The 27,764-nt window shown below is 44.2% G+C and overlaps 1 protein-coding gene across 3 annotated transcripts in view; it reads left to right on the forward strand.

Moving 5' to 3' along the window:
- The first annotated feature begins 876 nt into the window (after positions 1-876).
- LOC124555635 (spindle assembly abnormal protein 6 homolog) overlaps positions 877-27,764 on the forward strand; it is a 275,888-nt gene continuing 249,000 nt past the window's right edge. For 2 of the 3 annotated variants that reach the window (XM_047129612.1, XM_047129613.1), the window contains exon 1: positions 877-1,085. In XM_047129612.1, coding sequence (XP_046985568.1) covers positions 900-1,085 — 186 coding nt within the window. In that variant the 5' untranslated portion in view covers positions 877-899. The remainder of the gene's footprint in view (positions 1,086-27,764) is intronic. The other variant, XM_047129614.1, reaches the window with a different exon arrangement.

A 27,764-nucleotide genomic window follows, 5' to 3' on the forward strand; every position in this document is an offset into this window, starting at 1 on the left:
TGGGTAATTCCAGCAGTACAATGCGACACCCCACACGTCCAGAATTGCTACAGAGTGGCTTCAGGAACATTCTTCTGAGTTTAAACATTTCCGCTGGCCACCAAACTCCCCAGACATGAACGTTATTGAGCATATCTGGGATGCCTTGCAACGTGTTGTTCAGAAGAGATCTCCACCCCGTCATACTCTTACGAATTTATGGCAGCACTGCAGGATTCATGGTGTCAGTTTCATCCAGCACTACTTCAGACATTGGTCGAGTCCTTGTCATGTCGTGTTGCGGCACTTCTGCATGCTTGTGGGGGCCCTACATGATATTAGGCAGGTGTATTAATTTCTTTGGCTCTTCAGTGTAGTTTGCTGATGGAGAGAAGCAGATCATATACATATATTAAGAAAAATAACGGCCTAAGTAAAGAAACCTGAGACACTCCATGTTATATTATGCCCCACTAAGAGGTCACCACACCTTGAGATATCTTTAACTGCAGGGTTTTATGACAGAACGAACCAATTACAACAGGTTGTACCGGTACCAACAACTTTTCGACAGCTCCGGAGTGTGCTAGTATTTTGAAGCAAGATATATTCGTAGGATATGAGTTATAACATAAAACCCACCAAATACGAGCTTCATCTAAAAACTGTAGAGCAGAAATATGTACTCTATTGCAGTACCTCTCATAACATATATGTGAATAAGGACACTCCCATGCAGGTAAGATCTTCATGGCACATCCTCAGTTCAGGATTACAATACCATGACAACAGAGACATCTGCCGGTGCTTTCGGGCGCCCATTTCTGCTGAGTCTAGACGCCTGTGACAGACCAGTTGGTGTATAAACTTTGGTGATGATTGAGTGACTGCGTGTGAAGCGGGTTTTGAAAAGGCGGGCCATGGAACCCGATCGAGTACCGAAACTGAGGGTGGACAGTGATATGTTTATGAACTCAGACCCGGGCTTTGAAACAGTTTTTAGCGAACAGCTAGCCGTATCAGTCGTAGAAGAGACAAGCGAATATAAAATTTACTGTAATCTCAAAGTTGAAGTAAATAAAAACCAGCCGCCACCGAAGGAAAAGGTGAGTAATTTATATTAAAAAAATGCTATTGTTTACTCATTTAGAGACTGTTTACATCCCTGGAGTGTTCCAACAAACCCGGAAGCAAAGGTCATTAACTTTTTTAATCTGGTGACGAACTATACGGAAAAAATGCGGCAACATGTGTGTAAACGCATAAGCCTCCCAAAAATACAAAGGGTGGTCAGTTGTCAGTAGCATTTCTAATGATTGATGTAATTTATTTATTCATTCGTTCATGGATAATCGCACAATGGTACAGAATTTGTCATCTTAATGCCATGAAAACAAACATCTCAGTATATACATACACATAGAATATGTTTTATGGGTATAGGACAGGTGGTCGGCTGTGGCCTTTCTAAAGGAATCAACACGGCATTTGCCTGAAATGATTAAGGGATACTTAAATTAGGATAGCCGGGGGCAGAGCAGACTTCGTCTCGCCGAGCATGAGGCCCGCCGTAGAATCAAGTACACTGATTACAGAGTAAAACACAAAGTATTGGATTGCTAGCCGGTTTTATTTATTTGCCTGCAAGCACTTCCGTTCATTCAGTCTCTTTTGAGGTGGAAGACTGCTATATAGTTGACTGGCAAGTCAGTGTACAAGATAGTACCTATACTCTGTTCACCTTTACAGTGTTTGTTGAGAGATAGAGATCAGACCGAAAAAAATGAACAAGGAATGTATTTGTGAACCATCTTACATGTACCTAATGTAAAAAAAAATGCAGTTCAGTAAGTCATATTGTAGTATTCTGTTTTCCAGAAGGCAACGATATATGGTATTTTATTTAGTTTCTACGTTCTTATCAGCAGAAAAATTTTATTTTTGCCTTATTGTTTATTTTTGAGTTGCTTTATTGTTCACACTTGGTGATACATAGCATTTTTTAAATCAATTGTTGTATGCTGCTTGGAGATGAATTGAATTTATAGAAACACCTTTGAATGTTCCGGAAGGCTGGTTTCTGAATCCAGGAAAGTGTGGATTATGGAAGTATAGGAATGGACATAGATTTCATGTACTTTTAATAGTTATAGCCATTGTAAGGCATATGAGCTATTCTGAATTTGCTCGTCTTTATTTTGCCTCCAGATCTCGAGAGAAAGGTTGAGTACTCAGTTTCAAGCTTTGAAGTCATGGAATATGTAGTTAAATTCAGTTTTATTCTGTCACAAGACATACAGTAGAGTCAAATTCATGTTGGAAAATGCATTTTAACTCGTTGCCGAACGTGGTATTCCATGGAACTAGTACCCAGTGATAAGAGTAGGATAGAGGAGCTCCAAAGAAGAGCAGAACATTTTGTTAAAAGTTTGTGAAAGTGTCATGGAGATTTTTAGACAACCTAAGTGGCAGACGCTGCAAGAAGTGTCCTGCATCTTGGTGTGGTTTACTGATAAATTTCTGTGAGTGTATGTTCCTAGAGGTGTAACTACTAGTATAACTGTCTAAACTGTGTGTACTTAGTGATTTTGTACTGCATTCTGACACTGGACTTCCGATCACTGCATAGTTATTGTGGCAGTGGTTCACATAAATTGCTTCATGTGTTTCTGCAGTGCCCCAGTGACAAATAAAGATGAATGTAATGTAAAAATACTGTAACATTATTTTCGTACTAAGTGTTCAACAAATTTTCCTTTTCTATCAAAATCTCATGATATCTAGGTCCGTTTGCTTAAGCTGTACTTAAAAGATATTATTTTGGGGACAATATGCCAGTCTTCTTCAGATACTATTATGATGATGATGGCCAAATAGATGGGGGAAGACATCTATTTGCTCAGGGACCATCTGATAGTGATAAGAGATTTGTCGTCATAATACAAGAAAAATAAATAGACCTATACACACACATAAAATGTCTAAGGCCGTTGTTTATTAGGCTAGTACAGGTGGTCAGCCATAGTTTTACTGACGAATGATCCTGGCATTTGTCTGAAATGACTCAGGCAAACCTGAATCAATATGACTTGACAGAGCAAATGCCATCCTCCTGAATGTGAGGTGAGTCTCTCACCAACTACTCAGGTCAAGAGTAGTTGATAAAACTTGTAAGCTATGACCAGGGACGTAATGTTAATGTCTGCCATCAAGTCACCTTTCGGTGCATTAATCACAGTTTTGTTTTTAGTTTGCGAAGCCAACAAATGTTAAAGCGAAACATTGCTCAGTAGCTTAACCCAAGGTGTATAGTTTAGTTTGAAGGTAACAGTCTGGTTGTGAGTTCGTGAAGCCAATGAATGTAATACTAAACAAACTTGGTTGTAGTGGCAGACTGATATGTACCTCTTAGCCCATTCGAAAAGAATCAATAACATTGCATTATTGTCACCATATTGTTTGTCATTTGTCATGTTTCCTAAGTCACTGGACAAAGCCAACGACTCGTATCCAACATTCCCCTGAATTCTAACTCTTCTGCCTAATTTGATTGCTCCCTATTGTACAATATTCTTTGTTTATACACAGTTTCGTACTGTTCCTTCACATCTTTTTACACTGTCACTGCACACCCTACAGGCACTGTCTGGTGACTCCAGAACCATCAACGTGCTGCTAAGTCCCTTGCACTCACTTCACTCTGCCTGAAAAACCAGACTTGATCATAAATATGCTACTTCGTCCCGTGCACATCTCAATGCCCTCCCTTCACTCTGTCTGGAAAACTGTGTCGGCATCACACATGATGACTGAGATGTTGAGTTCAGGTGAATAACACAATATTATGCACAGTACATCGTGCGCACATTGTATTCTTGTAAAAAGCGTTACACTGTGATCATGTAGTGTAACATGGTGTTGTAGTTATTTCCTTTCATTGTTAATTACCACTCTTCCCTTTCATTATTAATTATCACTCTAAGTACTTTATAATTGTGTAGTATGCATTACTTATGAAGTATATTTTAGCTTCCCATTTACATTGATCTCTTTGGACACTTTTTGTACAACGTTGCTCCCTGCTAGAAAAAGTTAAGCATTTTTTGTTTGTTTTTCCGTGGTAAATGTAAATACAGACTGCCCTTTTTCCATGATTATGTGTGGAACTATTAGTGAAATACAAAGTAATTGATTCCCTGGTATGCAGTACAGATAGGTAGATGAACTCACTTGATGCAATAAGGGTACCCAAATTTTTAAGTACAGTGAACTCGGCTGTTTGTTATTCTTATTCTGGAACACCACATTATTGCAGTTATTCCAGCTCCATCAGTAAATTCCTCTGGCGGGCAATACACCATTCCTCTTGATATTCATCAGAAAATTAATGTAGCATATCAAAAATTGAAATAGGTTAGAGGAAACAATCTAAGGAACCCAAGAGTGCCTTCTAATTTTACACAGGGCACTTAAATAATTTTACTGTCAGGCTTGGGAACCTGTGTAAAGAAACCCTTATCAGGGTTGGGATCCTGTGGTAAAGAAACCCAACCATGGCTGTTGTTGCTAAGCTATCAGGCGTGGCCCCTATGACAATGGGAATGCTGTTTTTCTCAGGTGAAATGAAACTAGCAGTGGCTAAGCCACGATGGACCATAGCAACTCATTTATACACTTCTTTTCCATCAGTAAGCTGGTGTTGTTCATTAAACAGGCAACTAATAATTAGATGATTATGCAAATAACATTGTTTTTTTTTTATTCTTTTGCTATTTGGACTTAAGCTAGGTCCTATTCATCAGGAGCCGGCCTGTGTGGCCGTGCGGTTCTAGGCGCTTCAGTCTGGAACTGCGTGACCGCTACGGTCGCAGGTTCGAATCCTGCCTCGGGCATGGATGTGTGTGATGTCCTTAGGTTAGTTAGGTTTAAGTAGTTCTAAGTTCTAGGGGACTAATGACCACAGATGTTAAATCCCATAGTGCTCAGAGCCATTTTTTTTATTCGTCAGGACTTCTTATTTCACTTATCCCAGACATTAATAAACATGTATAAGGCAAAATAAAAGATTTCAGGTATAATTTGAGTGCCAGAAAAATGTGTTCAAACTTCCAGTGCGCCTCTTTGATGATGCTACTTTTTAGGGCCTTATATGCTTGCATTGCAAAACCAAATCCACTTTTCTAGATAGTTTAGAATATGCTCTTTCTAATGACCATAGTTTAGAAGAGTTGGGAGAAAACACTTTTTTGAAAAATTTGACTAAAAATACCCATTTTTAGCACTTTTTGAAAAATCGTCAACTTCACCCTAGATTTGTGGAATAGTGGAAAGCAATAGGAGAATGCAATTTTATCTTCTAAGACCTTGTGTTGGTGAGTTATGGTGTGCAAAGTTTCATGTACATCCCACAATTACTTTTGGAGATATAAAAAACTAAATTTCCCATTTTTTTTTTTTTTTTTTTTTTTTAAACAGCTATTTTTTTCGCCCAACTTTGCTTCAAATTATCTATATGAAAATTGCTCAGAAATCCTTTTCTTAATATTTTACTTTAAAGAGCTCTAAAAGTTGTATAAGATGGCCAAGTTTTGTTTCTTTCATGCAAATACTTAGAGATATCTCATCTCAAAGTTGCTGAAAATTCAAGGATGCACTATTGGAAGCTGTGCTATGGTTTCAAACAAGTGACTATATCTCTGCAAGTATTGAATTACTGAAACTGAAGCTTTACCAGTGTTCGTTGAGAACATGTATGAATGTTCATACAAAATGCCATCAAAATCCATGATGGTCAAGTGGGAACATTCCTCGATATTAGACCACTTGGCATGGAATAGCCCTTATCTTCGAAAATAGATTAAGGAAAGACAAACCTACATTTCTAGCATTTGTAGACTTACAGAAAGCTTTTGACAATGTTGACTGGAGTACTCTCTTTCAAATTCTGAGGGTGGCAGGGGTAAAATACAGGGTGCGAAAAGCTATTTACAATTTGTACAGAAACCAGATGGCAGTTATGAGTCAAGGGGCATGAAAGGGAAGCAGTGGTTGGGAAGGGAGTGAGACAGGGTTGTAGCCTATCCCTGATGTTGTTCAATCTGTATATTGAGCAAGCAGTAAAGGAAACAAATGAAGAATTTGGAGTAGGAATTAAAATCCATGGAGAAGAAATAAAAACTTTGAGGTTCACCAATGACATTTTAATTCTGTCACAGACAGCAAAGGACCTGGAAGAGCAGTTGAACGGAATGGACAGTGTCTTGAAAAGAGGATATAAGATGAACATGAACAAAAGCAAAATGAGGATAATGGAATGTAGTCGAATTAAATTAGGTGATGCTGCCGGAATTAGATTAGGAAATGAGACACTTAAAGTAGAAAAGGAGTTTCGCTATTTGGGGAGCAAAATAACTGATGATGGTCGAAGTACAGAGGATACAGGGAAAGTGTTTCTGAAGAAGAAAAATCTGTTAACATCGAGTATAGGTTTAAGTGTCAGGAAGTCGTTTCTGAAAGTATTTGTAAGGAGGGTAGGCATGTATGGAAGTGAAACGTGGACGATAAATAGTTTGGACAAGAAGACAATAGAAGCTTTCGAAATGTGGTGCTACCAAAGAATGCTGAAGATTAGATGGGTAGATCACATAACTAATGAGGAGGTATTGAATAGAATTGGAGAGAGAAGAAATTTGTTGTACAACTTGTCTAGAAGAAGGGATTGGCTGGTAGGGCATATTCTGAGACATCAAGGGATCACCAATTTAGTATTGGAGGGCAGCGTGGAGGGTAAAAATCGTAGAGGGAGACCAATAGATGAATACACTAAACAGATTCAGAAGGATGTAGGTTGAAGTAGGTACTGGGAGATGAAGCAGTTTGCACAAGATAGAGTAGCATGGAGAGCTGCATCAAACCAGTCTCTGGATTGAAGACCACAACAACAACAGTAAAGATAAGATTTTGGACAGTGTTTTGATGTCAGCCATAGGATATGGTTGTACAATTAGTGGCCACAAGGCCCTTGAGGTGAAATGTTGTTGTGGTGATGTAATGCCAGGGTGGTGAGGCCGCTGAACAGATTGATGGACAAAAAGTGCCAGAAGCGACAGTGCAGGGGCTGCGGAGAGGTGGTGGCCAGTGGCCAGCTCTCGTGTGCTATGAGAGACAGTGCTGCAACACTCCATCGAGGTGGCACATCAGTTGGTGTCCGGGGGAGCAGAATCCTTTAAAGGGAGGAATGATAATGGTTAGGTCACATGCTCCGAGGAGTGTAGGGGATGATGCGGGAGACCCGCACCGTCATACTAGGCAAGGTCCTAGCGGAGGTGGTTTGCCATTGTTAGAGGGAGGAAGGGTTATTTTTAAAAAAGGTACATGGATCCTTAGTAAAATAGATTTGCCTTACATCTAACAAATGGTCCCTGTACAGGAAGTCATAAGACTTAACAAATTCAATAAGACATTAAGTTTGAAGTGTAAATAAAACTGCTTCTAACCTTTGTGACTGGCTTATGAACTATTGAAAAGGTAAACTAATTGACTGCCCCTCTAGGCAGTTCTAACTGTGTCCTTATCCCATCTACAGATTACATGACCCTCTGGTGTGTTTTCATTTGAACATCAAGTACTAATGATCGTATTATACATTGAATCACAACAGAAAATGGTATAGGCTTGCGCATTCAAACAGAGAGGTATGTAAACTAGCAGAATATGACGCTGCGGTCAGCAGCGCCTATATGAAGCAACAAGTGTCTGGTGTAGTTGTTAGGTTGGTTACTGCTGGTACAATGGCGGGTTATCAAGATTTAAGTGAGTTTGAGCATGGTGTTATAGTCGACACAAGACCGATGGGACACATCTCCGAGGTAGGGATGAAGTGGGGATTTTCCCGTATGATCATTTTATGAGTGTACCATGAATATCAGAAATCCGGTAAAACATCAAATCTCCGTCATAGCTGTGTCCAGAAAAATATACTGCAAGAATGGGACCAATGACGACTAAAGAGAACCATTCAACATGACAGATGTGCAACCCTTCTGCAAATGGCTGCAGATTTCAATGGTGGGCCATCAACAAGTGTCAGCTTGCGAACCATTCAACGAAACATCATTGCTGTGGGCTTTTGGAATGGAAGGCCCACTCCTGTACCTTTGACGACTGCACGACACAAAGCTTTACACCTCGCTTGGGCCCATCAGCACCGACATAGGACTGTTGATGACTAGACTAGAATCATGTTGCTTGGTCGGACAAGTCTCGTTTCAAATTGTATCGATCAGATGGACGTGTACGGGTATGGAGACAACCTCATGAATCCATGGATCCTGCATGTCAGCAGGGGCAGTTCAAGCTGGTGTAGGCTCTATAATGGTGTTGAGTGTGTGCAGTTGGAGTGGCATGGGATCCTTGATACGTCTATGTATGACTCTGACAGATGACATGTATATAGCTTCTTGTCAATCACTTGCAGCCTTTCATGTCCATTGTGCATTCCGAGGGACTTGGGGAATTCCAGCAGAACAATGCAATATCCCGCACATCCAGAATTGCTACAGAGTGGCTTCAGGAACACTCTTCTGAGTTGAAACACATCTGCTGACCAACAAACTCCCCAGATGTGAAGATTATTGAGCTTATCTGGGATGCCTTGCAACATGCTGTTCATAAGAGATCTCCCTCATACTCTTACGGATTTATGGATAGCCATGCAGGATTCATAGTGTCAGTTTCTTCCATCACTGCTTCAGACGGTAGTAGAATCCATGCCACATCGAGTTGTGGCATTTCTGCATGCTCGCAGGGGCCCTACGTGATATTAGGCAGGTATACCATTTTCTTTGGCTCTTCAGTGTAGCATTGACTGATACTATATAGCTTTAAGGGAGAGCCACCAGACTCAATGTTCAAACTATCCCCTTAAACCATAATACACTACTTGCATTCAAATTACAGTTCACTCTTCCATGTTGTTGTCATGAGGTGGGGGGGGGGGGGGGGGGGAAATTACACTACTGTTGCAGTATCGAAACACTCAATGAAAGAAAAACTTGTCTGTCACTACCATAATCCTAAGGACTGGAATTAGTGTAGGGCCATGCCTTTACAATAAAACTTTCTTCATTTCCGTATTATGTGCTCGAGTGTGATAGTCACCTGATGATTGATGTTTGGAGACAACAGGATTTGGTGATTGTAATCATTTACGATATACCTTTTTTATATAAGATCCAGGCATTTTGTACTAGGATGGCCAGAGTTAGAGGAACAGATTAATATTTGGTTTGATCACATTATATTATCTCGTGTGCCAATTGTAAATGTGCATAGCCAACAGTAATTTGTCCTTGCTCATGGGCTACAAGTATATTGATCACTGTAGGAGATGGCTATCTCCAATGGTTAGGCAGCAAGGCTGTCTATCTGGTTGTGCCAGTACAAGAGATAACTCTGGCAGAAAAGATTTTTACACTTGTATTGTGTGTATATGTTTAAGTGAGCTGATAGTCTAACAGAAGATACAATCAAATCACAATGGGCAATGTTAAATGAAAGTCCACTGCCATTTAAAGTAACCTGGTAGTTTTAAGACGTAAAGCCATGATCATAACAGAGGAGCACAACAGTTGGACCTGGCACAGTGTGCAGAAGACTATTACCAACAGACGCAAGCAGTTGATCGTGCACCGCTACAACCATGCCAGAGCAGAGGAACAGGGATGTGTCTTGATTTCTGTAAGGAAAAGGGTGGTTTTACATTCAGAGACATGAGTGTGTAATGACAAAAGAGAACACACTTGATAATTGACATTTAAGCTGTGCTAGAGTTCAGTGAGTGGCATAACAGTGAGTGAGTTTGGCTATTCGTACTAATAATCAAGATTTCACTTTTCAGGCAGATGATATATTTCCCTGCAGCTGTCCGTGCTACAGGAAAAGTATGGTGGTGATAACACTCTAATTACAACTAGCTCAGTGACAGGTAAAAAGATCTGTGTATTCAAGGTATCAGAGTGTTGAGACAAGTGTCCTCTAGCAGCAGTATAGTAGTGAGATAAAGTTGATTCCTGAATGTGGTAGATAGTTTGTGCGTAGGTGCTACCAAGTAGGTTGAAAAATTAGTTATGATACACGGAAAGGATTTGGCAGGTAGTGGGTTAGGACTGAGTCTTTGTTGCATTCCAAGCTGGATAATGGTTAACCAGATGCTAATATGTAACTAAATAGCATTGGTGTTATTCAACAGATGGTGCAGTGTTTTTTTCACTGCCAAGGCAGCTGTTAAGTTTAGCTCCTCGTGAATGGTTGCTAAATTATGCTGAATAAAATTTCTAACCTGTTCATATTGCTGTTCTAACTCAGTAGTTACACTGCAGATCTGCCTAGTGGTAGCTAAAAGATCATCCTCAATGTGAGTCAGCTGTACATGTTGGCCTGCATAGTTTTGAAGAGCAAAGGACATAGCACAATGGATGGCCTTATTCCAGCTATCAGCATCAGACTGATCTAGACTATCAAATATTGCTTTTCTTACTACTACAGTGGCATTGAACCCTGACTCGTTTAACATGATGGGTCTGTACAGCATCAGGACTGCTTCATAACTGCTCTTTCACATTAGTGATTACTTGTGTTAAATCCCATTGTGTATGAAAGGTTCCTCATTGTCCAGATTGCATTTATCTTAAATCCCATACTGTATGAAAGATTCCTCTTTGTCCATACTGTATCAGCCAGGTTAAAAAGCTAACAGGCATTCTGTAACTTGAAAAGAAGCCAGTTGGCATAAAAGAGAGGAGCTGGAGGGAGCTATTGTCATAATGAACATGGCTATAACTCTCTAATGGTCAGCACTAGGGGATTAGCAATTGTAACAGGATACGTTGGGTCTGATTGGTTCTTGGGCCCAAATGGCAGATAATTAGAATTTCTGGTATATCAGGGGTGTGTAGAGCTTCCACACTTAAGCGAGACATCTGCACAGGTTCACAGAACACGTATTCAATGAGTGCTCATGGAGTTTTCAAGGAGTATGGGAGGATGGGATCATTCACTGTGGAATGAGAACACTGGGGTTTTACAGGGGAAGCAGCTGTGACCAGCTGCCCAAGCTGGTAACATCCATGGCAATCTGGCGTGTTGTGCAACATGTCACATGTCTTGGTCTGCAATGAACTGGAAACAGATCTTCACAATAGAGGGGTGAGGTATAGGATTAGGGAAGTAAACAAGTCTCTGTACAGCTTGAAAAAGTATTTGGTCTTACTAGATAGTGCAGATAACAAGAGATCAAGGTGGGGAAATGTGCTGGATAGATAACAGAGAAGCATAAAAATAGAGAGGATGGAAACTTGTACTGAAATTGATGAGTGTAAGTTTTTAAGGTGACGGTGAAACATGAACCTTCATGAATCAGTGAACTTGAGTTAATTACATGAGGTCACTTGCTTAAGTAATTTAGTACAGGAAAGTACAATCTATTGCAAGCATCTTTCAACCACAAGGTACTATGAAAGAAAGCCATATAAACCTGATCTAATATATTCATTGTAAATGTGGCTGGAGCAGAAGCTCAAGAAATGGCTAATCATCTGAGATTGGTGAGTGTTGTGGTGTATAATTGGAGCCACCCTACAGGGGTCTCATCTCTTTTGTGCATAAATGCTTGGCCACCACAGGCCCCTAGTCCTTTCATCACAACTTCTCTTTTTGTGCTGCAAGTCTGTCCTTACACTTTCCTTTCTTCCCCTCTGCCTTTCCATTGGATGTTGTTCTTGGTGCCGATTGTGCTTGGATTTAGTTTGTGATTTTGGACACTCATTTTCTTCCCTTCTGGCATTCTACAGCTTCTTAACTATGTGGCCTCCATGGCTGGGTTTGACCTGCTATTTCTTTTCCAAATTATACAGAAGTGCAGACTGTGCCAGGGAGGTCACCCAATGTACCATATATTCCACCTTTTGTGCTCCCCCCCCCCCCCCCCCTTTTTTTTTTTTTTTTTGTGCAAAAGGTACTGCACCCAGAATCCATCACCATAGCCAGCCATTCCATTGGGGAGAGGGGGGGTGGTGGTGGTGGTAGGGTGGGAGGGGGGAGTTGGAGTGGGAGTGGGGAATACCCCCCACATGCCAAGGACTGTGTGCCTGTTGTGGCTGGTTCATTGGAACTCTGGGCAACAGTTTGCTGGCCACATAACCATGCCTGGGTGGTGCCTGTGGGGAGAGCCCTTGGTCTTCTTCTGCTGGTGGTTGCATAGTCCCAGCAGTATCTTCTGAAGGTAAGACTTATTGCAACATGGAGAGATATAAATCCAAAATGTTTCCTTCCCTAACTACACCATGGGGGAAATGTAGAGGTTAGAGACTAGGGGAGAAATAGTACCTCCAATATGAAGTTTGTTGTATAACTGATCGGGCTTTCTTTTTGACTATGAAATCACTGTTCTTCTTTGAATACCTCTAGGACAGGTTTGAGGCAGTGGCAACGATTAGAAAAATTAAAAGTGGCTCCGTTCTGAATAAAACCGTCTACCATGCTCAGTTACAGGCACTGCTTGCTTGTGACAAACTGAGTGACATTCCTGTAACCCTTACTCCCCATAACAGCCTCATTGTGGTACAGGGTATCATCTCCCACTGCAGTCTTCTTTCACAGACAGATCATGAGTTGCATGACAGGAGGTGCATTTTGTCTGTTGTGTCCAGTGGGGACCAAAGGATAACACGGTTCATACTGGAGCCTTCATCTTGGCCTTTGAAGGTGACTCGTAATGCGAAAAGTTCAGGATAATGGTGTATTGATGTGATGTGAATCTGTATGTTCCCCGTCCCTTGCGGCGCTGCAAGTGCACAAGATTTTGGCACATGTCCTCTCATTCTAATGCGAGGGATTGTGGGCGTCTGTTGCACACAAATGCTCCTTGTGCCCCTCCCCATTTGTATCAGCTGCGGGGTGTACCATTTTCCCTGCTCTCTGGGCTGCTCCGTCTTCCATAGGTAAAAGAAAATCCAAGAATACAAGACTCTTGACATACTCACATAAACAAGAGGACAAGAAGAAGAGCGGTAGCGTTCTTGCTTCCCACGCCCGGGTTCCTGGGTTCGATTCCCGGCTGGGTCAGGGATTTTCTCTGCCTCGTGATGACTGGGTGTTGTGTGCTGTCCTTAGGTTAGTTAGGTTTAAGTAGTTCTAAGTTCTAGGGGACTGATGACCATAGATGTTAAGTCCCATAGTGCTCAGAGCCATTTGAACCCTTTTTGACAAGAAGAAGAAATATGATTGTCTATGCCCTATGTGTAAGACGATGATGTATGCTACAGTTATGATGACTTCATCCTCTCTAGTGACTGTACCATCACCCTCCATGTCTTCTACGTGAGCCCTCAGAGCTGCTCGACTATACCTACTCCCTTGATGGTTGGGGGCCCCCTCCAAACTTTTTCAACTACACCCCTTCTAAGGGCATCGATTCCCCGCTTGCCAGGGACATCAGCCCCAGCCCCCAGCTGGAGAAGCAACTCCCTCCTCTGGTATTTCTTCCCAGGAAGGAGTCCCTTGGGATGCTCCCTTCAGTGGAATCTGGAGGACAAGTAGTAGTCCCCCAAGGAGAAGGAGCTACTGGTGGCCACTGGCCACTGGGCTCTGCACATTCCACCTTTGTCTCCAACGAGGTGGCGACCCTGGTGGCCCCTGTACCCCTGGATGCCCCCCCCCCCCCCTCTCCCCAATGGTTGAGAATCAATGTGTACTGATGCTGTATGCTGTAGCCTTCCAACCAGTAGCAGTGGGTGGCTGTGAGGCATGACCTGCCTCCTTCGTCCCTTCTTGCACCTACAGGGTACTGGTAGCATAAGCCTTCAGTGGAAATGTGATGGGTTTTTCCTCCACCTGCCTGAGCTGCGATTTTTTTCTATGCATTCCCACTGCCTTTGCCCTCCAAGAAACTTGGTTCGAGAATCCCTACACTTGGGCGCTATTGGAGCTATTTTAAGAATTGTGCTGACAATGAGTGTGTCACATGGTGTTTGCATGTCCACTGTCAAGTCACATTAATGTGACCACATGTCAAAATCATGAATAACCAGTGTGGACCTCTGTGAGACATGCAAGAAGAGAGTTAATGAGGTTTTGGAAGATGCTGATATGGATGTGGACCCATGCTGACTCCAGAGTTGTGGCCAGCTGTGCTAGGTTTCTTGGTTGAAGGTTCATGACATGACCATCCTGATCGAGGTGGTCCCTAAGATTCTTGATTGGGTTTAATCTGGGGAGTTTGGTGGCCAGGAGAGAACGGTAAACTCATCCTGATGCCCTTTGAAACATGCGCATACACTGCAAACTGTGTGACATCAGGCATTCTCGTGCTGGTAGATGCCATCATGTCAAGAAAAAACAAACTGCATGTAGGGGCAGACATAGTCCCCAAGCATAGATGCATACTTGCGTTGATCCATAATGCTTCCAGAATAATGAGTTCACACAGGGAGTTCTATGAAAACATTCCTCAGACCATAAAGTTCCCTCCTCTGGCCCAGACTATTTCAACGATACTGGCAGGGTGTTTGCATTCAGTCCAGTGGTTCATAAAATGTGATTCATCTGTAAAGGCCACCTGTTGGCACACAGTGAATGTCCAGTTGCGGTATTGGCATGCAAATTCCAGTCTTCATTGTCTATGAACAGCAGTCAACATGGGTACATGAGGCAGACGCTTGCTGCAATGGCCATTATGTAGTAACATTTGCTGAACGGCCATTGAGGAGACACTATTAGTAGCCCCTTAGTTCATCTGGATGGACAGTTGTTAAACAGTTGCACATGTATTTGTCTGTCCACATCTATGCAGCTGTTGTCCACCCTTGTCATGGCCCATGATGCACAACAGTTGCCTCAGCAATAGTTTTGGACAGTGTCATTTTGCCATGCATGGTATACTTTAACCATAGTGGCATGCAAACAGTTTACAAACTTAGCCACATCAGAGATGCTTCCACCCTTGGCCTGAAAGCTAATGATTATGCCCTTTCTTCCCTGGCATGCTTTATGAACCCTCCACTGTTAGTGCTGCCAACTACCATGTGAGAATGATTATTGCATGTTGATGTCATACATTCATGGTGGTCACATTAGTGTGAGTGGACCATGCATGGTCTGAACTTTGTCTACAGCAAACACGTGCCACTTCATAACAGACAGGATTCATCATTTTTACTGGGGGCAGGAGTGGGTGCCAGGGCCCGTGCAGGCTGTCAGGATTTAGTGGGCATCTGAGTGAGTGGTTGAAATAAGGCATGGTTGCAAATAGAAAACTGACTGATTTGTTAGCATTGTTGCCAGCCAGAAGCGATACATCACAGCCTGGGGAGGCCATCGACAGACTATATGGTCGTAGTGTCCTAGTGGATCAGGAGGGTGCATCTGATCGGGACGAGGGCTGGCTGCCAAGAGAGGATGAGAGCTCTGCTGGACAGCACTTTCCAGTCTGCTCCACGGCCCTCATGTGACCCTTTCTAACCCTCTGATTGGTGGGCTAACACCACAAATGCTATTTCTAAAGTGTCACCTCATAAGCAGTGCCACTCGTGAGAATGGTGTTCACCAAGCAGCATGTGAACAGGGCATGGGTTGGCATTGGCATTCGGTGCCTGGTCAGCTGAGGTCAAGCCACAGCTCATAAGAAAACTTAGTTACATCAAATAATGAATAAAGAATCTGCTTTAAAATATTGATGTCCTATACACTCCGCCAGTCCACCTGTACATATGCTAATGTACTATATGGGACTCACCCACTTTATACACTGATCAGCCAGAACATTATGAGCACCTCCCTAATAGCTGACATGTCCATCTTTGGTGATTTGTCATGGCACGGAAGTAGTGGGGCCTTGGTAGGTCACTAGAGGTAGTTGACATACTCCTGGCCTTGTGACTTGGTGCAGTATATTGCTGAAAAATGCCACTGACATCAGGAAACATGATCGTCATGAAGGGGCATACGTGGTTTGCAATTGGTGTATGATACTCCTTGGTCCTCATGGTACTTTGCATGAGCTCCACTGGACCCGTGGATACCTGTGTAAATGTTCCCCGGATCATGTTGGAGCTGCCATCAATTTGTCTCCATCTCACAGTACAGGTGTCAAGGAGCTGTTCCCCTGGAAGATGAGAGATTTGTGCCCTCTTATCAGCATGATAAAGAAGGTATTGGTATTGATCAGACCATGCAGCACTCTACCAATGTGTCTTCGTCCATGTCTGTGTTCATGGGCTCATTTCAGTCATAGTCGCCAATGTTGTAGTGTTAACATTGGCATATGCATGGGACATTTGCTGCGAAGGCCCATTGTTACCAGTGTCCGGTGCACGGTGTGTTCAGACACGCTTCTACTCTGCCCATCATTAAAGTTTGATGTTAGTTCTACCACAGTTCACCACCTGTCCTCTTTTATCAGTCTGCCCAGCCTGTGACGTCCGACACTGTAATGATGGGTGGTCGCCCAACCCCATGATGCCTGGACGTGGTTTCATGTCAGTTTCACTGTGTGTTGAAGACACCACAGCCCTCCTATTACACCCAGCAAGTTGTGCAGTTTCCAAAATGCTCATGCTGAGCCTCCAGGATGTCAAAAGCTGCCCTCAGTAGACTCAGATTGATCGCGTGCCTTCGCAGTTCGACACACAGACAGCATGGTCATTGATACTACATGCTGCATGCGTGTGCCTGACTAGCAGTCATTCCTCGCCAGGTGACACTGCTATCGCCTGGATGGGTTTATACAGATGGTTGGTGGTCATAATGTTATGCCTGATCTGTGTATATTATCAATTGTAGCACATTTAGCATATTTTTCTATATTAATCAAGTCATCCACATAGCATATAAAATGGCACTAACCACTCAGGTATTTATCATCATACATACTCTGCAAGTCATGGTCTATGGTAGAAGGTACTTTGTAAACTACTAGTGGTTTCCTTCCCTGTTCCACCTGCAAATGGAGTGAGGGAATAGTGATAATCTGTATGCCTTGATATGAGCCCAAATTTGTCTACTATTTTTGTAATGGTCCTCATGTGAAGTGTGCATTGGTGGCACTAGAATCGTTCCACAGGCAGCCACAAATTCCAGTTCTCTAAATTTTATCAATAGTACCTTGCAAACAGAATACCTTTTTCCCTCCAGGGGTCTCCATTGAAGTTCACAAAGCATCTTACGCTATACAGGAGCAGGCAGTATGCTGCTGACGAATCTAATGCCATAATAAAAGATGTCTGGAGATGGGCATAACAGCCCAAAATTGGCCATGACAATAAAATGAACCTTTTTAAAAGTATTTGTGGCCGGTTGTGTTCTCCATCAACAATGTTTACTGAAATAACAGCCACAGAATTCGACGAGATCCAGTATGGGTAAGAAAGACACACAAAATACGTGTCACTGGAGTCATTTTCAGTGGCATGCTTCAGTAAAATCTTCTCCATTTACAAGCTGTGTCACTTTGAATAAAACACTCAAGCTTTTCATAGCTGTTCCATATTATGCTGCAAGTGGTGGCCATTTGGATCCATTTAGTTTCCATGCTAACAATATGCAAACTTTATATCCCCCCCGACCAGCCTACTACGCTTCCTGCCCCCCTTACACAGCCCCCCCCCCCCCCCCCCCCCCAATCTTCTGCATGGGAATTTTAATGCCTATAACACTTTGTCGGGTGGTACTGTGACCACTGACTATTGCAGGATTGTTGAAGACCTTCTGGCAGGGCATGATCTCTGCCTCAACACTGGAGCCCCCACACACTTCAGTGTGGCACACAGCACTTTCCCAGCCATTTGTTGCACACTGCACTTTCTCAGATGTTGGTCTTTCCATCTTCCCTCCATTCAATGGAGAGTTGAAGACACTTGTGTGAAAGTGATCATTTTCTGATTATTCTTATCTTTTCTTCAGCATCACTCACCTGGTGCCGTCCCATGTGGGCATTTACAAATGCAGATTGGGATGCCTTTTCCTCAGCTGTTGTCCAACTGCTCCACCACATGTCGTCATTGATGAGTCTGTACAGAGTTTGACCAATGCCATCCCTTTGGCTGCTGCTTCAGCAATTTCTTCCGTAGTTTCTCCGTGATGGAAGACGGACCCTTGGTGGACCCCCGAAATTACTGAAGCTATGAAAGACTACAGTCATGCCCTCCAACCCTACAAATGGCATCCAGGTCTCGACCACCTTCTGCTGGCCTTTAAATGGCTTGATGTGTGGGTCCATTGTTGGGAAAAATACTCCCTCTTCACAAGTATGGGCATTTTTGTAACTCTTCAGGCTTTCCCGACGATCTAATGACATCTTGGGTTGTCGGGTGTTCTGCCGGATATCAGCGTCGTACTTGCACGATATTTCGGTCACGTAGCTCGTGACCTTCATCAGGTGCGATCTGAGACTGCTCCTCGAGTGGACGTGGTCCAGTATTTATGCCTATGGCCTTCCCCCTCCACCAACGGCTGCAGGCGCTTCCTCTGTGGTCCGCGCCCATTCCCTGCGACCTGCTGGAGCGTTGCTGCTCCGTTTTCCGTCCGCTGCGGTTCTAGGTGTTCCTCTGCGGTCCGCACCCACCAAACCCGCTCCTGGGGGTTTCATCTACGGTCTGGAGTACCAAGCATTCCCCCTGCGGTCCGCGCCCGCTCACCACAACCTGTTGGAGCGTTGCCGCTCCGTTTTTTAACCGCTGCGGCTCTGGATGTTCCCTTTGCGGTCCGCGCCCACCAGTCCCACTTCTGGGTGTTCCATCTTCGGTGTGGTGCGCCTGGCAGTCCGTCAGGGGCTCGTTTTCCATCTCCATGTCTCTGGTTCTTCTGTTTGTGTAGTGTTGCAGCTGGCCCCGTTGCTCCTTTAACAATTCCAGATCCGGATCCCAGGCTCTGCTTAGCTGGTACCCTGTGTCACGGTTCATAAGATCGTCAGCTATTTTAATTTCTATCGATTCTCTTATAACACTGTCCCAAAATCTGGGTGTTTGTGCTAGAATCTTGGTATCCTCATACTTCATGGCATGATCCAGTTCTAGACAGTGTTCAGCAATGGCTGACTTAGTCACCTGTCTTAATCTAGTGTGCCTCTGATGTTCTTTGCATCTGATCTCCACAGTTCTTGTCGTCTGGCTAATGTAGGACATACCACATTGACAAGGTATATTGTAAATCCCTGGTTTTCGTAACCCCAGGTCGTCTTTGTCACTCCCCAGCAGTCCCCCGATCTTGTTGGATGGACAGAAAACACACTTGATATTGTGTTTACGGAGGATCCTACTGATTCTGGCAGAAATAGAGCCAGCATAGAGCAGATATGCCACCTTCTTTGCTTCATCTTGATCTTCTTCAGGAACCTGTGGTAGAGTGGCTGGTTGGAGTGCCCTCTCAATTTGTCTGTCCGTGTATCCATTCTTGGAGAAAAAGTACGACGCTGATATCCGGCAGAACACCCGACAACCCAAGATGTCATTAGATCGCCGGGAAAGCCTGAAGAGTTACATCAAACGTCTCTACGGGGAGGAGATGTATCAGAATATCAAGAAGCTGGACAAGCTATGGCAGAAGAAAGGGAAGATGCTGAGTTCTCTCAGTTTTTTGCTGAGGTGTCGAGATGGAGAAGTGGTACCAGTATTTGCCAGAATTAAACATCACATCAACTCCAGAGCGGCGAACAAGATAAAACGCAGAGCCAGCATGGCACTGGTGAGAGAGTGGATTCGAGATATGCGCCACAGGTTAGATGTTGTGGCCATGGAGCTGTTACACATTCATCTGTACATGGCAGCCTCCTTAACTAGAGAAGATTGGGATTGGGTAGACCGTGCCTCCTGGTCTTTAGCTGAGTGTGCTAGAAGGAATGCCTCATCTTGCCAATCTGCAAAGTTTGACCGCATGAGTAAGAAAGCACAGCAGATGGAAGAGACACACACTGTGACGAATCTGAGTGGCATACAGTTTGATAACACAACCTTAAAGGTACTCAGCAAGGGTCTCAACTTTGCTACGACCCCTAGAAACGTACCCATTTCAGGTTTCGTCAGTGCAGTAGAGCAAGTTGCAGCCACACTTCCACCTAATGTGGCAGAGGAAGTCTGCCGAGAGACCTGCAGGGCCCTCACCGAGGCCAGGCCGCCGAAATCGAACATCACAACCAAGGAGAGGCTTGCACTCAAGAAACTACAGGAAGACAACAGCATTCTGGTACTGCCAGCAGACAAAGGGAGCTCCACTGTCATCCTGCAGCGGGTGGATTATGACGAGAAAGTACGCCAACTTCTGGAGGACCCTGCATACAGAATTCTGGAGTGTGACCCCACGGACAAGGTGGCCAAGAAGACTAGTGCTCTCTTGAAGGAAACAGGGATGCCTGATAAGATCAGACAACTACGGGAAAAAGTGCCAGTGCCACCTAGACTGTATGGTCTGCCTAAAATACACAAGGAGGGCGTGCCCCTACGTCCTATTGTCAGTAATATTGGGGCACCTACGTGCACAACAGCCAAGTACTTGAAAGGTCTCCTGTCTCCATATGTGGGGAAATGTATTCACCACATCTGCAACTCAGAAGATTTCTTGCAACACTTCAAGCAACTGCACATCACAGATTCAGACATCATGGTTAGTTTGGTGTGGTATCGCTGTTCACCAGGGTCCCACTGAAGGACTCACTAGAACTGATTGCAGAGAAATTTGACAGTGCTCTGTTGGACCTGTTCAGTCATACACTGACATCCACGTATTTCCTGTACAGAAACCAATATTACGAGCAAACTGAAGGTGTAGCTATGGGCAGCCCACTGTCCCCTGTGGTTGCCAACATGTTTATGGAGAGTTTTGAGGAGAGGGCATTGGAGACAGCCACATTTAAACCCACATGCTTCTTTAGGTATGTGGATGACACCTTCGTGATCTGGCCACATGGGATGGACAGGCTCAATGAGTTTCTTGAACATCTTAACTCATGCCACCCTAATATCAAGTTCACCATGGAACTGGAGAAGAATGGCCAGCTGCCATTTCTGGATGTACTAGTCCAGAGGAAAGCAAATGGATCAATTGGCCACAGTGTGTACCGAAAACCGACACACACTGATTTATATCTGCAGGCCAGCAGCTGACACCACCCTGCACAGAAGAATGGGGTTCTGAAGACTTTGGTCCACAGACCAAGAGAATCTACCTATAGAGATAGGACGTCTCAAAACAGTTTTCTCCAAGAATGGATACACGGACAGACAAATTGAGAGGGCACTCCAACCAGCCACTCTACCACAGGTTCCTGAAGAAGACCAAGATGAAGCAAAGAAGGTGGCATATCTGCTCTATGCTGGCTCTATTTCTGCCAGAATCAGTAGGATCCTCCATAAACACAATATCAAGTGTGTTTTCTGTCCATCCAACAAGATCGGGGGACTGCTGGGGAGTGTCAAAGACGACCTGGGGTTACGAAAACCAGGGATTTACAATATACCTTGTCAATTTGATATGTCCTACATTGGCCAGATGACAAGAACTGTGGAGATCAGATGCAAAGAACATCAGAGGCACACTAGATTAAGACAGGTAACTAAGTCAGCCATTGCTGAACACTGTCTAGAACTGGATCATGCCATGAAGTATGAGGATACCAAGATTCTAGCACAAACACCCAGATTTTGGGACAGTGTTATAAGAGAATCGATAGAAATTAAAATAGCTGACGATCTTATGAACCGTGACACAGGGTACCAGCTAAGCAGAGCCTGGGATCCGGCTCTGGAATTGTTAAAGGAGCAACGGGGCCAGCTGCAACACTACACAAACAGAAGAACCAGAGACATGGAGATGGAAAACGAGCCCCTGACGGACTGCCAGGCGCACCACACCGAAGATGGAACACCCAGAAGTGGGACTGGTGGGCGCGGACCGCAAAGGGAACATCCAGAGCCGCAGCGGTTAAAAAACGGAGCGGCAACGCTCCAACAGGTTGTGGTGAGCGGGCGCGGACCGCAGGGGGAATGCTTGGTACTCCAGACCGTAGATGAAACCCCCAGGAGCGGGTTTGGTGGGCGCGGACCGCAGAGGAACACCTAGAACCGCAGCGGACGGAAAACGGAGCAGCAACGCTCCAGCAGGTCGCAGGGAATGGGCGCGGACCACAGAGGAAGCGCCTGCAGCCGTTGGTGGAGGGGGAAGGCCATAGGCATAAATACTGGACCACGTCCACTCGAGGAGCAGTCTCAGATCGCGCCTGATGAAGGTCACGAGCTACGTGACCGAAATATCGTGCAAGTACGACGCTGATATCCGGCAGCACACCCGACAACCCAAGATGCCATGGGCATTTTTGGCTGCCATCCTCTTACAGATGTTCCAGGAATTTTTGTGAATGGTGTTATACTCACCAGTCACTGTGCATTGTGCTGAGGCCTTGGCATCGGTCCACTATCCACCCATATTCAGTTTTCTCAAAAATCGTCTGGAGTGATCCTCTTTGTCTTCTGTTCTGTGCTGCTTGGAGCCTAATAATGCCCCATTGAATGGCAGTTAGCCAATGTCCTTGCTCTCTGTGCTGACATGACTTATGGACTGGACCAGATGCTTTACCAAATGCTTCAACACTTATCTGTGGCTAGCCAATGTCATATACTTGCCCATTTTCAACTGTCTCTGGGATTGATGGGGAATTTCCTTCCCAATGGCAGGAAAGTGTTATTCCAGTTTTGAAATCGGGCAAACCACCTTTTCAGATGGACAGCTATCATTTGATCAGTTTAACCGATGCTCTCGACAAGTTACTTGAACATATGGTGAGTTGAAAGCTGTTCTGGATCGTTGAATACCAGGACCTATTGGCTTCGACCCAAAGTGGTTTTCACCAAGGCCGCTCTACTGCAGGTAATTTAGTCCACCTGGAGTCTGGCATTCAGATGGCTTTTTCCTAGCATCAACACCTTGTTGCAGTCATCTTCGATCTACATAAAGCTTATGATACCACATGGCTCCACCACATCCTACATTTTTGCCACCTTACATGAGTGGGGTCTCTGTGATCCACTCTGAAATTTTATCCGAAACATTCTTTCATGTCGCACATTTTAGGTACAGGTTGGCGCCTCTACATCTACATCTACATCTATACTCCGCGAGCCACCTTACGGTGTGTGGCGGAGGGTACTTATTGTACCACTATCTGATCCCCCCCTTCCCTGTTCCATTCACGAATTGTGCGTGGGAAGAACGACTGCTTGTAAGTCTCCGTATTTGCTCTAATTTCTCGGATCTTTTCGTTATGATCATTACGCGAGATATATGTGGGCGGTAGTAATATGTTGCCCATCTCTTCCCGGAATGTGCTCTCTCGTAATTTCGATAATAAACCTCTCCGTATTGCGCAACGCCTTTCTTGAAGTGTCCGCCACTGGAGCTTGTTCAGCATCTCCGTAACGCTCTCGCGCTGACTAAATGTCCCCATGACGAATCGCGCTGCTTTTCGCTGGATCATGTCTATCTCTTCTATTAATCCAACCTGGTAAGGGTCCCATACTGATGAGCAATACTCAAGAATCGGACGAACAAGCGTTTTGTAAGCTACTTCTTTCGTCGATGAGTCACATTTTCTTAGAATTCTTCCTATGAATCTCAACCTGGCGCCTGCTTTTCCCACTATTTGTTTTATGTGATCATTCCACTTCAGATCGCTCCGGATAGTAACTCCTAAGTATTTTACGGTCGTTACCGCTTCCAATGATTTACCACCTATGGCATAATCGTACTGGAATGGATTTCTGCCCTATGTATGCGCATTATATTACATTTACCTACGTTTAGGGAAAGCTGCCAGCTGTCGCACCATGCATTAATCCTCTGCAGGTCCTCCTGGAGTACGTACGAGTCTTCTGATGTTGCTACTTTCTTGTAGACAACCGTGTCATCTGCAAATAGCCTCACGGAGCTACCGATGTTGTCAACTAAGTCATTTATGTATATTGTAAACAATAAAGGTCCTATCACGCTTCCCTGCGGTACTCCCGAAATTACCTCTACATCTGCAGATTTTGAAGAATGACATGTTGTGTTCTTTCTTCTAGGAAATCCTGAATCCAATCACAAACCTGGTCCGATATTCCGTAAGCTCGTATTTTTTTCACTAAACGTAAGTGCGGAACCGTATCAAATGCCTTCCTGAAGTCCAGGAATACGGCATCAATCTGCTCGCCAGTGTCTACGGCACTGTGAATTTCTTGGGCAAATAGGGCGAGCTGAGTTTCACATGATCTCTGTTTGCGGAATCCATGTTGGTTATGATGAAGGAGATTTGTATTATCTAAGAACGTCATAATACGAGAACACAAAACATCTGTGGCATCTTTCATCTACAGGAGAGCGGGATTCCACGGGGTACTGTTTTGAGTGTCGCTCTCTTTTTAGTGGCTATCAGTGGTCTGGTGGCACTTGCAGGGTCTAAGATATCCCCCTGTTTGTGTGATGATGATTTTTGCATTTATTTTTGTTTGTCCTTGATGGGCATTACAGAACATAGACTGCAGGTAGCAATACACTGAGTGCAATATTGGACTCTCTCTCATGGCTTCCATTTTTCAGCTGCCAAGACCTGCGTTATACATTTCTGTTGTCGATGTACAGCCCATCTCCATCTGAATCTGTACCTTAATGGCCAGTCCCTCAAGGTAGTGGATGCTCCTTGTTTTCTGGGACTGGTTTTTGATGTCCAGTTGACATAACTTCCCCATCTTCATCAACTACCAGATGCTGGACCAGATAAACAATTGTGGGGTATGGCTGGCAACTGGTGCTTTTTGGGCTAGCCCTATGATCAGCCTCCTAGTGGAGCCAGGGGTTCCCCCATTGCAAGTTCTGCATCAACAACAGTATATCACTTACGTGTCGTGCATCTGCTGCTTCCCAGAGCACCTTACCTACCGTCTCCTCTTTCCAGATCAACCTCCGGCAATGGTGGCCAGGTCCGGGGTTACCATTGCCATCTGCAGTCAGTCCTTTTTTCTGAACTCCAGCTTTCTCCTCTGCCTCTTTTCCACTCACGTACACCTCTGTGGTCCATCCCCTGTCCACAGCTCTGTCTTCACACCTATCACAAGGTCTGAAATACTCGGCTCATCCTGACGCCCTCTGCCACCAGTTCTTTTCCATTGTCAGTGTGCTTTGGGGTTAAAAAGTGGCCTATACTGTGCCTCAATGGTTGCCAGTCACACTGGATTTACTTACGTTCATGCAGGATATAATGATCTCCACTCCTTACCAAATGGCTGCAGTGTTTTCACTGCAGAGTTAGTACCTGTCTCTTGCTCTTGAGCATATCCGTTCTTGCAATGGTGAGTCCTTTCTCATCTGTAGCGACTCTTTGACCAGTTTAGAAGCTCTTGACCAGTGTTACCCTCACCACCCCTTCATCCTGACTATCCAGTATTCCCTTTTTGCCCTCGAACAATGTGGACGCTCAGTGGTCATTGTCTGTGCCCTAGGTCATGTTGGCATCCCCGAAAATGAACTAGCTGATAGGCTGGCCATATTGGCTACTGGCAGGCTGCCTTTTGAGATCTGTATTTCAGAATTGGACCTTTGGCTCGTGCACTCAGGTTCTAAGGATGTGGAATACAGAATGGCGTACTCTGACTTTGCTAAACAAACAACAGGTGATAAAGGAGACCATGAATTTGTGGAGATCCTCCATGTGGGCCTTTCAAAAGGACTCCATTGTCCTTTACCAGTTCTGTATTGGCCATATTTGGCTGACTCGTGGTCATCTCCTCTGTTGCGAGGGTCTGTGCCAATGTCGTTGTGGTGCCTGTTTGATGGTGGTCTACAGTTTGGTGGACTGTCCTAATCTAGCCACCCTGTGGCAGACTCTTAATCTTCTTGACTCACTACCCCTGGTGTTAGCGGACGATGCCTCAGTAGCTGACATGGTTTTATGGCTTACTCATGAAGGGTTTTTTTACCTTTCTCTTTAAGGGAACATGCCTCAGCCTGTCAGCCCATAGATGGGTTATCAGGATGTCCTGGTATCACCTCTGCACTGAATGGACAACGGCTGTCTGGGCTTGTTCTGCTCCAGCCTTCGCCCTACCCATTCTTTTACTCTTCTTCCTTCATTTAAATGTTCTCTTTGACCTGTAGTTTTTGCTCTATTTGACTTGGTGTTATTCCTCTGTTTTCCTGTGCTTCTTTCACCTTGTCCATGTCACTAGTCTTTTCTGAGTATTGTTGGGTGGGGTGCCTCTGGTAAGTGGCAGGAGTAGTATATCCTCCATCACACTCTCTGCCTTTGGGACCCTCTGCTCTGGCTGCTCCCTAGACGGCGCCCCACCCACCTTTCTTCTTTTCTGCCCATTCTTTCTTTCTCTAGCCTGTGTTGACCTTTGGTAGAGCTTCTTTTTTTTTTTCCTTCTCCTCCCTGCACTAGGCCCTTCTTTGATGTGCAGTTCTGTTGACTTGCCTGTTCCAGGTAGGAGGAACTGATGATGTCGTAGTTTGGACCCTTTCATCTTTAAATCAACCCACCCCTTCAACTTTAATGAAATTGTGAATGAAGAAAACTAGCATTTTGGGGTTCCAAAAATCCCCATTTGTGTGAAGCGAAACCATTGTACTCTCCCAAAGTTACTGTTTGGGCTGGAGTATGCAGCAGAGGCATTATTGGCCCATTTTGATGTGAGAAACAATCATTAGTGGACATTACATTGCAATTTTGGTACAATTTTCTGCCACTCAGCTAGCATTGGAGGATCGAATAGGCACCAAATAGGTGTTTTGCTTTATTGATGAATATTTCTCAGGAATGGTCATTTCCTCCATATTTGTCTGAGCTGACTCTTTGTGACTGCTTTTTGTGGGGCACATTGGAAGACACTGTCTACCAAAACCACCCCACTGTGCTGGATGAGCTTGAATCTGTGATCTATGTGGCATCTTAATCCATTTCCATTGAGACACTACAGGATGTCATGGCAAATTTCCTTGTTCATTTGCACCACCTCCATACTTAGTGGTGGATATTCTGAAAATATTGTGATGTTATTGCAGAGACTGCATGCAGAGGATGAGTTTAATTATACATGCTGGTACTGTACGAGCTGCACAGCATACAATGCCACCCGTTAATAGCTTTTTGACGCATTTCAAAACTTCTATATAACATTCTTATAGCTTTCATAATAAACATACCTTTTGTTGCCCTCTATCAATCGCAGTTGTAGAGATATTTAATTTTGAAATCGGGGACTCCTTTGTTGGACATCCTGTATCTAATCAAGCTTTTATGTTCACAACTTGGAAATTATCAGGACTCCCATTAGTTTTAGCTTTCTCTGCAACCTCAACCTCAACCTTTTTGGCTTAATTATTTATGGTCTTCATTTAAGGTTCACCTTCCACTTTCCTAAATTTCACAAAAGTGCAGGTCATTTGGTGAAGGACACCTACATAGTACTTATCTATCACTTTACACAATGATCCCATGCACCTACTGTTTGGGTGGATTTGTGTTCACACCTGAAATCCAGCACAGTAACTTTTTTTTTTTTTTGTGTGTGTGTGTGTGTGGGGGGGGGGGGGGGGGAGGAGGAGGGAGTTGCCATCATGTACTCTCTGTGTTGCAGACCTCTGATAACACAGGTATTGCACTGTGCACTGATGATGCTTTAGCTGCAATCTCCCCATGTATGCCAAGGAGTAGGTACATGTCCAATCCGGGGCAGCACCAGGAATCTGTGTGCAGTGTGCAGCGGATTGTA

This window comes from Schistocerca americana, chromosome X (assembly GCF_021461395.2).
Source record: "Schistocerca americana isolate TAMUIC-IGC-003095 chromosome X, iqSchAmer2.1, whole genome shotgun sequence".
Lineage (NCBI taxonomy): Eukaryota > Metazoa > Arthropoda > Insecta > Orthoptera > Acrididae > Schistocerca > Schistocerca americana.